Source organism: Galeopterus variegatus, unplaced genomic scaffold, assembly GCF_000696425.1.
Source record: "Galeopterus variegatus unplaced genomic scaffold, G_variegatus-3.0.2 Scaffold92, whole genome shotgun sequence".
NCBI classification, from domain to species: domain Eukaryota; kingdom Metazoa; phylum Chordata; class Mammalia; order Dermoptera; family Cynocephalidae; genus Galeopterus; species Galeopterus variegatus.
The window spans coordinates 501,035-513,374 of record NW_007726203.1 but is presented as its reverse complement, the minus strand read 5'-3'; the positions used below and the strand labels follow the sequence as shown (position 1 = coordinate 513,374).

Genomic DNA, 12,340 nt, shown 5'->3' with positions numbered 1-12,340 from the left:
ACTAATAAAATATTCTATAGAATTGTTTTTTTCCCACTGTCAACACGGGTAAATGGGTAAGGGAGCTCATGTGATGATCAGGTGTAAACTTAGATTTTGAGGATTATGTGACTGTGTAGTAATAAATCAGAAGTAAAGAAATTTCGGAAAAAAAAATAGAGATGGAAGATGCTTTAAAATCATTAAATATATGTTAGTGGTTCTTGCCATTTTAATATTTCTTTTTTTTTAAAAAAAAGATGACCGGTAAGGGGATCTTAACCCTTGACTTGGTGTTGTCAGCACCACGCTCGCCCAGTGAGCGAACCGGCCATCCCTATGTGGGATCCGAACCCGTGGCCTTGGTGTTATCAGCACCGCACTCTCCCGAATGAGCCACAGGGCCGGCCCCATTTTAATATTTCTAACTTAGTGTTCAAAGGGTAAACATTAGAGTATTCCCATCCACAAATATTTAAGTTCTTCTATAACTATAGGTGAAGAATAATCATTTTCTTCAATTTCTAAGGTTGGAGAGCCAAAATACTTTACAACTTCAGACCGAAGAAAAGGCCAGAGGTGTGAAGTTAAACTCTATGATGAAACAGAGTCTTCTTTTGCAATGATATGGTAACCTGTTCCAAACTATGAAACTCCTGCTATTATCACAATAGAGCATTTTCATTTTATCAGAAATATGATGGATTTCGTATTAAGAGAGGAGTAATAAGGGATAAATTGTATTTAAAAAAATAAACCTCACTTTTCAATGTTGAGTTTTTATGGGCACCGCCTGTTTTTTTTTTTTTTTTTTTTTTTTTTAAAAGATGACTGGTAAGGGGATCTTAACCTTTGACTTGGTGTTGTCAGCACCATGCTCTTCCAAGTAAGCCACAGGCCGGCCCTATGGACACCACCTTAAAATGAGATCTTTAGGTGGCATGGAATTGCTTAGATGGACTCTGCTATGACCAGTTTTATAATAGTATTCTATTTTATAACAAATGGTGTTCTGTTAGGTCCCAATGATAATAAATGAGCCAGACTTTGTGATTCCTTGGTAGTACCCTGATACAAGGTGGGGCGCAAGGGCGGGGCTGCACCCTAAGGCACTAGTGGGTACAACAAGGCATTGTTTAGACTCCTGATTCTTGAGTACCAAAGGAAACAGTTTGAAAAGTGCCTTTAACCCAGAAAATCCCTGAGCAACTTATTCATTGTGGAGGCCCTACCTGAATGTTCAGAAAGACTGACTCTTCTTTTTGGCTGCTGGCGGTATGGGGATCTAAACCCTTGACCTTCCTGTTATAACACTGTGCTCTAACCAACTGAGCTAACTGGCCAGCCCTGAAAGTTTGACTTTAAAATCTTTAGACTTCTAGTCACTCAGTTCTAACTCGCTTGGAATGACTAAGTGCTGGGAAAATAGAGCGTTTGCAGAGCAGAGCACTGTTAGAGACGACTCTGTGAGACAGACAGTAGAAGTGAAGCTCCTTACCTACTGTCTATGACTGCCTGCGGGAACACTCACCCCAGCCACTGGGCACTTTTGTTTTTTTTGATACATAATGTGTCACTATCAGTTTTTTCTAATGTATTCAACTTATATCACTTCTTTTTAAACAAATGCAGTTGGGATAATGAATCTATTCTACTTGCACAGAGCTGGATGCCGCGAGATACAGGTATCATCATTCAATAATCATTTTCAATATTTGTTATTTTTTTATTCCCCTATGTAATAATTTTTAAATGTCTTTTCCCCCAAACAGTAATTTTTGCCTCAGATGTAAGAATAAATTTTGACAAATTTCGGAACTGCATGACAGCAACTGTAATCTCTAAAACCATTATTACAACTAATCCAGGTAAAAGGCTTTCTGAAATTTTTCACCCCTTTGGAAATGACTATAAACATATTCCAGTATTTTTGCAGCATATTTAAGAATGAAAATTCAGCTTGGATTTAATGTTAATTAAAAGTGAAAAAAATTGTTTTATATGACTTTTTAAAAAAAAGCTTACAATTAGCTATATCTTTGATATCTTTACTAAAGAAATGTGGAAAACCAGACTTATTTTTAAAGCATCATCCTTTGTGATGATTTTTAAGAGATCAATGTTGTTGATTGGATAACTTAAATTACTATTTAAAAAGTAAATTCAATTTCACTATATTCAAATAATTTTTACTGCCAGGACACTGAAAACACACACACACACACACGCACGCACACGCACACACGCGCACATGTACTTCAAAAAGTTAGTGGAGGTATAGAATTAAAAGAATATGAGGAGTTGGCTGGTTAGTTCAGCCAGTTAGAACATGGTGCTGATTACACCAAGGTCCATCCAGGGTTTGATTCCTGTACCAGCCAGCCACCAAAAGAAAAAAAAAAAAAAAAGAATCTTTCCATGAACTTTTTGAAGTACCCTCATGTTGACCTAAAAAGAAACTGAGGCCAAATACATATAGCAAGGATTTATTCTGCCAGTATGACAATTGCAACCAGGGAGACAAAAAGTCAGGTTACCCTGAGAAATGTATTCCAAAGATGGCCAGCAGAGCTTAACATTTTATAATCACAAGAAGGGGAAGGGTCAAAGGAGAGAGAAAGACAGCCCCGCCTAATTCATCAGGTTTTCTATTGGTAGTACATGACATATAGAGTTGGGATTGTTACTAGGTTACATCCTACATGCAGAGATCTAGGGGTAAGGGTAATAAGAAGCATTCTAGGTTATTTTATGGCTTTTTGGTACCATAAAGTCTGCTTCTAAGTAAAAACGGTCTTATGATAACGTTTTCCAAGACAGGTGGATGTGATTACTGACTTATCCCAGATCTCCCAAAGCACTATAATTTAGCTGGTCAGAGCAGATTATTTTGGTTATCACTCGTATATAGTATTATTAGTTCCTAACTGTAAATTAAGTGGCCAGAAGGGGCCCTGGAGTGGTTGTTAAAGGAGTCACAGTTTACTACAGTGTGAAATCAGGAGAGCAGGAGCTGGGCAGATCAGAGGGCTGTTGCCTGTAAGCATTTGCAGAGTGCTTTATAGTGCAGGCATAGTGATCAGCCCAGTACTGCCAAAGAGTGCAGGGTTACCAAAAATGGAATAAACTGTTGCAGTCTCAAGAAGATATAAGTATTGTGTTGTTTTATTTTATTATTTATGTATTTCTTGTTTTTGTTTTTGGTGCTGGCTGGTATGGGGTATTGTGTCATTTTAAACATAAGCTTACTCTACTGGTCTATAACAAAGCATCAGCAGTGACTGAGAATTATAAAGCAATTTTATGTTTTTGACCAAACTATTACCAGAATTTTTAAAAGGTAGTAAGAGTAGGAGTTGGGGTCAGGGAAGAGACGATGGGGACAGATCAAGAAGGCCCTATAGGTTGCTAAAAGGGCACTGGCTTTCACTCCAGAGGACAGGAGCAGCAGGTTGGGGTTTGGAGCAGAGCAGTGACAGTAGCTAAGTTCTTTTTTTTTTTTTTTTTGTCTTTTGTCTTTTTCCGTGTCCGGCAATGGATCGCAACCCTCAGTGTTGCCCCCGCACCGGACCGGGGACCGGCAACTGGACCACAACCCCCGGCGCTGCTCCCGCGCCTCGCTCAGCCAGTGAGCGGGAACCGGTCTGTATGTGGGATCCTGGGATCCGAACCCTCGGGCGGGAGCGCCGCCGCGCTTCCTAAGTGGCGCACTTATCCAGTGCGCCACCGGGCCGGCCCGACAGTAGCTAAGTTCTAAAAGGATCACTCCAACTGCTCTGCTGCAATTTTATGGTGACATAGCCATAGTCTATTCGCAACTTAGGACAATAGTGCCACTCCTCAATTTTTCTTTTTGGAGGAGGGTACTATGGTTTATTGTTATAAGTAATTTATTAATATAAACAGTTTATTATTATTATATTTAGTAACAGCAAGGATAGAAAATACCCATTCTTCAACAGTAAATTTGATCTGGGAAAATTTCTCAAAGACAATTGGATTTGTCTGCTGGAAAAGATCATCAAGCTTGGCAGTACTACTTGTATCAAAAACTCAGGACTAAATTAATGCAACAGATTTTCCAGGATGTTGTACAGTTGGCTCTGATAACAGATGCAGGAGAAAAATGTCAAAGTATTTTGAGCAATGCCAACATCATTAGAATAAAGGCCTTCTTTTTCAATGAGACAAAATTTTTTAAAGTTTATTTTTTGATTATTTTTTTCCTTTTTGTCTTTTTTACTGACCGGTAACGGGATCGCAACCCTTGGTGTCGCGCCCGTACCGGGGACCGGCAACGGGATCGCAACCCTCGGTGTTGCGCCCGCACCGCGCTCAGCCAGTGAGCGGGAACCGGTCTCCACATGGGATCCGAACCCTCGGTGGGAGCGCCGCCGCGCTCCCAAGCGGCACACTCTGCAGTGTGCCACCGGGCCGGCCCTGATTTATTTTTTTAGTTGACAAAAATTGTATATATTAATTGGTTACAACATGTTTTTAAATATATATACATATGCAGAATGGCTAAATCAAGCTAATAACATACATGCTACTTCACTTATCACTTTTTTATGGTGAGAATAATTAAAATCTGCTCTCAGCACTTTTCAAGAATACAACACATTATTATTAACTATAGTCACCTTGTTATACAATAGATCTCTTGAACTCATTCCATCAAGGAGACTAGTTTAACAGATGGTACTCATAAGGGTGTGTGAATTTGTGTGACTGCTTCAATCAGTCTTATTTCTAATTTCCTGGGCTATGCTGGCCATGTAGAATTTAAGAACCTCTAAATGGCTTATGCGTTCATCCTAGCCAGGATGTCGAGGTTTCCTTATTGCTTTCTCGGCCCTGAGAGTGTTCATCAGAAATTCTGCCCTCCCCACAAACAGTCCAGGGTAACCCTATTGTCAGTAAGGTCTTGTGCAGCAGTGCCTACCCCTGCCCTCCCTGCCAGCTCCCTTCCCAAGAAGCCCGTTGGTTTGATTTCTGTGGCCCCACCCCAGCAACTCCTCTCATGTGACATGCAGCAATTCTGTTTGCTTCAAAAACAATCTTTCATTCACTAACTCACAAATATTTACCGAGTGCCTTTTACTTGCCAAGTATTGAGATAATTTAAATCCTTTCTGGAACAAGGTAGGAGATGAGTGGATGGCCAGATGGATGGAAGGATATTGGAAGTGCAGAGATGAATAGGCACAACCCTGCCCATGAGGAACTGACAGTCCAGTTCTGACAACAACAGCCATAGACTGTGGTGTAACAGGAGCAAGGAAGAAGAAACCTTACCTCTGCCCAAGGGAGTTAGGGGAGACCAAGCATTGTCAGGACAATTTGTAGATGGTCAAGTGGGGTGGGGATGCTTAAAGACAACAACGCGTTGGAGGCTGGCACGCAGGGGTCAAAGGCATCAGAATCATGTGAGAGCTCTTTTCCAAAATCGCACCCTTGCCTACCAGCACACCATCCAGCTACTCCTGACAGTACTCATATCCCAATGTGAGGAGCAAGGCTTTAAAATAATCCATTTAAAACATTTTTTTTCTGATTAGAAAGGAAATACATATAAAATTCAGAAAATACATAAATTCATAAAAAAGGAAAACAAAGTTCACCTATAATCCCACCATCTAGAAATAAATCATTTCTTTTATAGATATACTTCCAGATAATTTTACTTCATGTATATATAGATTCTTAATTAAAAGGGTGTTGTATCATAAAGTTTTGTAAGGTACTCTTTTCACTAATAATATCTGGTATACATCTCTCCATCTTAATAGAGTTCTACATTGCATTGTTAATGGCTGCATAATATTCTATTTTCTTATTTATGTCTTCACTTTTTACTACTAAAAATAATTTTGGATTATTCACAATGATTTAATTATTGTGCATTTTCAATTTAAGATACACCAGAAGCTAACATCCTACTGAATTTTATAAGAGAAAATAAAGAAACAAATGTCCTGGATTATGAAACTGACAGTTATTTGAAAGAATCCATAAATTGTGAGTGACCCTTTAATATTATTTTATTTTTTAAAAGCCCAAAATTTGGCCTGTAAATCTTTGTTAGACATAGTAAAAGACACTATATTCTTATTCTGTAACTACTATATTTTCACTTTTAAAGAGTAGTTCAAAACTTATGGGGGCTTATATAACCTTTTGCCAATCCGATGAGAGCTAATGATCCTCTCTCTAGAAAAGTGTGTCCACACATAGAACTCTAAATCCATGACTCCCAGGTTGAGGCTCTTCTTGAAAAAGGATTCTGTTTATTGCTGCCTGTAGCTTATGCTAGACACATGGGAGGACGAGGAGCAGAGGGAAGTCTTGGATCACTCCCTGAAGGCATGTTCTGTGACTAGTCCTAGGAGACAAAATAGACTATTATCATAGATGATACTTAATTCACCTTGAGAGAGTAACAATTGAATTAGGCATGAAATAAGTCATTCTGCAAGCCACCTTAAGTTGTGTAAAATAGGAACTTTGCTATTGTGTTTGTGGAGGACATTTAATACATTTCCTATCAAAAGCAGTAACTGATAGGAAAAGATACTACTGGAATAAAGTGTAACTATTATCTTTTTGCCTCCAAGAGGGGACAAGCTTGAAGTTGTATTATTTACTAGTGTTAAAACCATTCTTGATACTTTGCAAACATTTTTTTAAATGGTGAGTCATTTGCAGATGATGCCATTTTGGGAAGCATTGGGAAGCACAGAAGCATTCGATGAATTGTGGGGTAGATTTGCCAGAGTGTGTTTCAGTCCCTGCCCAACCGTTCAATCTGAAACAGGGACAAGAATAGCGATGACTCGTGGGGGACATTTTTGTCCTGTTCAATGGGTCTTATCAAAGCAATCACAACTTAAGGGCCTCTTTTTACTGTGGAAACTTTTTTTTTTTTTTTTCTGTTGTCTTTTTTCCGTGTCTGGCAACGGATCGCAACCCTCAGTGTTGCCCCCGTACCGGACCGGGGACCGGCAACGGGACTGCACGCCTCGGTGTTGCTCCCGCGCCTCGCTCAGCCAGCGAGCGGGAACCGGTCTGTATGTGGGATCCGACCCCTCGGGCGGGAGCGCCGCCGCGCTTCCCAAGCGGCGCACTATCCAGTGCGCCACTGGGCCGGCTTACTGTGGAAACTTTTTTTTTTTTTTTTTCTGTTGTCTTTTTTCCGTGTCTGGCAACGGATCGCAACCCTCAGTGTTGCCCCCGTACCGGACCGGGGACCGGCAACGGGACTGCACGCCTCGGTGTTGCTCCCGCGCCTCGCTCAGCCAGCGAGCGGGAACCGGTCTGTATGTGGGATCCGACCCCTCGGGCGGGAGCGCCGCCGCGCTTCCCAAGCGGCGCACTATCCAGTGCGCCACTGGGCCGGCTTACTGTGGAAACTTTTATAATTAATTTATTCAGAGACAAAACTGAGTTGCTATCTTTTTAAAAATGGTCATTACTCCCATGAAAATCTTATAGATAGAAATTGAGTGTGGCTTTAAATGAACTTATGTTTGTTTTCTGTTGGATATATCCAACAGATTATATATACCTAGGAGTAGAATTGTTTTGCATGTACTTTTACTTGTAGATGATTCTGCCAAATTGTTTTCCAAAGTGTTCGTACCAGTTTACATGTGCACCAGCAGCGTGTGAGAGTCCCAGTTGCTTCACATCCTCAACAACATTTGAATTGTTAGTTTTTTCAATGGTGGATGTTTAGTAGAATTCTACTCTTGTTTAATTTGCCTTTACCTGGTGATTAATGAGGCCAATATGTTTATTGGCCATTTTTATATCTTTTTTGTGAAGTACCTTTTAAAGTCTCTTTTCCATTAAAAAAATTGAGTCACTGATTTTTAGGAATTCCCTAGATACTCTGGATGACACATTTGTCTTGTGTAGACTGCCAGCATCTCCCACTCTGTGGCTTGACTTTTCACTTTCATAATGGTATCTTTTGAGGACCAAATTCTTAATCTTAATGATGACTAATTTCTCATTATTTTCCTTTTTTTTTTTTTGCTTATTTTTTGCTTTTATCTTCGTTTATATAATCAGTTTTAATGTAACAAATATAATAATTTTTCTGTTACTTAAGCTACTACATGTTCTCATTTGAACTTTATAGCTTTTCTATTTGGGTATAATCCTTTGTATTTTTTAGAATATACATAGAACTATAATACTTCTTTTTATTTTTAGTAAATACAATAGTCGATGTCTATACAGTTGAACAATTAAAGGTAAAATCTGTGAAGAATGAAGGAAGAGCTGATCCTTTCTATGGCATTCTTTATGGTTACATTTCTACACTGAACATTGATGATGAAACTACAAAAGTAGTTCAAAATAGATGGTAAGGAGCCAAATTTTAGCAAATTCATTTTTGTAAGAAACAATTATCATTAATAAATGTCAAGCTGTAAAAAGTTAAAGCTATTCTTTGATATAACAGTGTTTAAGTATTTGAGAGAAATGTGTGAATAAATAAACCAGACTGAAAAGTTTCCATGGCAAACTATTTAGATTCAAAGATTATAATTGCCTTTTAAAGTAAAACTTAATCTGCTGTATTTCTGCAGTCCTAAAATGTTAAGATATAATACTGCCAGAAACTTTCAACTGAGATGACAAACTTGTCTTATAATTTAGTAGAAAACTATTTTGGTTGCTATATCCTATAGTAATATAGTGATAGGATACACTATCACTAAAAAAAATTGTTTTCAACCACATGATGCACATGACTTCCAAACTCTCCTAGGTCAAAGTTCATATCTATTTGCATAGAAAGTAAACCCCAGTAGATTTAATAATCTTAGCCAAAAGATGCTTGGTGAGAAATGTCTAAAATGTTATTGTGGAAGTCTGTCTATGGATTTTTTAATTGAAGTTTTTATTGAGATAATTCTAGATCACATGGTGTTATAAGAAATAATACAGAGAGATCTCTGTACCCTTTGCCCAGTTTCCCCCAATGGTAACATTTTGTAAGCTTTAGTATCAGATCACAGCCAGGATACTGACCCTTCATTCAATCCACTTATTCAAATTTCTCCAGATTTACATGCAGTTATTTGTGTGTGTCTGTGTTCTATATAGTTTATCAAATATGTGGGTTTGTGTATCTACTGCCACAGTCAAGATGTTGACCTCTGGATTTTTAAAACATTTTATGATGTGGTATTAAAGCTGAAAAAAACTAATGTGGAGGCTGCTATGTAAGGCATGTATTTACTTTTGAAAAATATTTTTCAAAAATTAGAAAAATTTAAAAATTATTTCCCTTATTTGTTCCTTTTTTTTTTTTTCGGTGGCTGGCCAGTGCAAAGAACAAGCCCTGTACGTTGGTGTTATCAGCACCACGCTCTAACTGGCCAGCCCCCAGTTTTGTTTTGTTTTTTTGTGCCTGGCCGGTATGGGGATCCATACCCATGACCTTGGTGTTATAAGGCAGCACTCTAACCAACTGAGCTAACTGGCCAGTCCCTTCTTATTTTTCCTACATCTTTACTATTTACATGAGGAAAATATCTAAAGTTTACTAAAAAGTGATCTGTGGCTAGATAAGAAACCATTATCTTCAGATCATTCCCTCTGAGAAATTTGAATTAGTCTCCCTGTTTGAAATTGCTAAAATATGGCCTACTTCAGAAATATGGAATAGCATGAAATTAGCACTTAAAGAGAGGAGAATATATCGCTGGGAGTACTAATAGCATTCAGGATGTGAACCTACCCTGCCCTGTAGGGTTTCTGTGATGTACACAAGACCCAGTTTAGAACCATCAAATGAACAATTGTCAAACCCATGCTTTCTAGGTGCAAGACACGATTCCTGCCCTCAGAACCCACAGGTGGGGAGATAAGACAGACACACCTGCAATATAGCAGGGAACAGATGTGACAGAGTGTAAGGGCGGAAGCATAAGCTCTGCAGCTGTTCAAGAAAGGAAGGGATGCGGGCTGCGGTGCAGGGAAGGAAGGCCCAGCAGGGAAATGAGACTGGGTGGACCTTGAAAGCCGGGCAGGAACTCCAGCAGAGGGGAAGAAAGGAGGGAGGACGGTGAGAGGACTGGGGTACCCAGGTTCAGACGAATCACAAATGCTGGGAATGAGATCGACTGCCTAGAAAGCACATTTATGTTGTTTCTTATGTCTGTCCTGTATCCTGCACAGCACTGAACACTCAGTAAGTATTTCATATGCTGACTTAGACTTTTGTGGTGGTTCTTGTGCTAGAGGTTAAATTTGTCACTTGGGGTTACCACGTTTTATATTGTTGTTGTTTCCTTTCAGTTCCAGCTGTGGTTATGTTGTAAATGAAGCATCCAACACTTGCAAAACTTGTAACAAAGATTCTTCAGAACTTAAATCTGTTCTTCCCAGCTTCAACATGCTGGTTGATCTCACTGACCACACAGGCACCCTTCGCTCCTGTAGTCTCGCAGGAGGTGTCGCTGAGGAGACTTTGGGCTGCACGGTGAATAGGAAAAAGAAATGTTTAGAAATACTTCCAAATTGAATTTCCTTCCCTCCAAATATAGGTTATTTTGGTGAACATTTGATAGAAATTAATTCATTACCAAAGAGGTCTGGGAAAAAAACATCTTGATTTAAACACGTTTCTTTAATGAACAAATAGTTCATTATAATAGTCCAAATATACATATTGTACATTAAAATCCTAGTTAATATTGACTATTATGAATGATGATTGAGGCCTTTCGCAAAAACGGAGGAATAAACATGACCTTTGATACAGTCAAGTAACAGTGGGTAAAACAACATGTTGGAGATGTTGATCAGTCATGAGCTTGCTCTTCCAGAGGGGGGTTTTGGCCATATTTCACCTAGCCAGTTGTATAAATTTAGCCATGAATTTTCTCCCTGGTCTGCAACTATAGAGGAGCAGCAGGTACTTAGAGATTAGCATGTGTATTTGATGACAGGCACTCATTTTTTATTGTGAAAACTAGCTAATGAAATTTACTACTAAGCTTTAGTTCTAAGGGGAGGTTTCCTTGCTGAGCCACCTGATTGGCATTAGAGACTCAGTTTATAGCCTTTCTGGCCTTATCTCCTCTATCAAAAGAACTGAGCTGTAATTACTGTGGATAAAATTCCATTTCTAGTGAGCAAGTTTAAATTTCGCATTGTTGTAAAAATGAGTTATCTATGTAATATTTCAGAAATACTTGTTTGATTTTGTTTTTAACCAGGTAAATGAGTTTCTTACAATGACGGATGAACAGAAAACAGCATTAAAGTGGCAATTTCTTTTGGAAAGAAGCAAAATTTACTTAAAAGTTAGTGTATTTTACAGTACTGAATTGTTCTATATATTCGAACAATAAGAAAAACCTAGGGTGTGACCTAATGAAGTAGGGAATTTATTATTTTAATAATACCCAGCTTCTGGATGTGCAGAAGGATTCGATTACCCTAGAAACAATGGAAATAATCAGTTATTTTCATATAGTATAAAGGAGTTACAAATGACACCAGAGAAATAGACCAACAAAGAAAATATCCATTAATGTTAACTCCAAGGAGAGGTAACTGAGGCAAAGCTGGGTTATCCCCACTCCAAACCTGCCTGTGTGACACTGCTCTTGCTGAGGCAGTGTAAAGTAGCATAGTTAAATGTTTAGATTCTGGATTGAGACAGACTTAGTCTGAATCCTAATGCCACAATCCTCCGCCTGTCTGACCCTGGGGAGGTTAGTTAACCTCTCTGAGCCTGGAAGTTCTATGATCCTACAACTCTGAAGGGTCAGAGCCTACCCTTGAGGCACTAGCAACACTTCAGTGTGGGAGGATCACAGAATCTTAGTGTGAAAGGTGTGACAAGGGAGAAGGTGGGGGTGAGACAAATTCCTCTTGTTGCAAATGAGAAAAGTGGGACCATGAAATGTTGCCACTTGCCCCAGTCACAGGTGAGATAGGACTACAGCCTACATTATTTCTTTCCTTCTGTGGTTCTTTTGTGTGTTCTCTTTTCTACTCCTAAAAGTTATTGCCCTCCTGTTTATGTGAGTTATATCTACCAAGACTTACTATACTAGAAGTTAAAATTGAGAAGAACGTAGGGCCGGCCCGGTGGCGCACTGGATAGTGCGCCGCTTGGGAAGCGCGGCGGCGCTCCCGTCGGAGGGTTCGGATCCCACATACAGACCGGCTCCCGCTCACTGGCTGAGCCAGGCGCGGGAGCAACGCCGAGGCTTGCGATCCTGTTGCCGGTCCCCGGTCCGGTACAGGGGCAACACTGAGGGTTGCGATCCGTTGCCAGACACGAAAAAAGACAAAAAGGAAAAAAAAAAATTGAGAAGAATGTAAAACA

The 12,340-nt window shown here is 39.4% G+C and overlaps 1 protein-coding gene across 2 annotated transcripts in view; it reads left to right on the top strand.

Annotated features, from left to right (window-relative positions):
* MEIOB (meiosis specific with OB domains) overlaps positions 1-12,340 on the top strand; it is a 38,058-nt gene that overhangs the window by 14,346 nt on the left and 11,372 nt on the right. The window contains exons 9-12 of one of the 2 annotated variants that reach the window (XM_008581586.1): positions 5,899-6,000; positions 8,200-8,353; positions 10,297-10,480; positions 11,220-11,306. In XM_008581586.1, coding sequence (XP_008579808.1) covers positions 5,899-6,000; positions 8,200-8,353; positions 10,297-10,480; positions 11,220-11,306 — 527 coding nt within the window. The remainder of the gene's footprint in view (positions 1-5,898; positions 6,001-8,199; positions 8,354-10,296; positions 10,481-11,219; positions 11,307-12,340) is intronic. The other variant, XM_008581594.1, reaches the window with a different exon arrangement.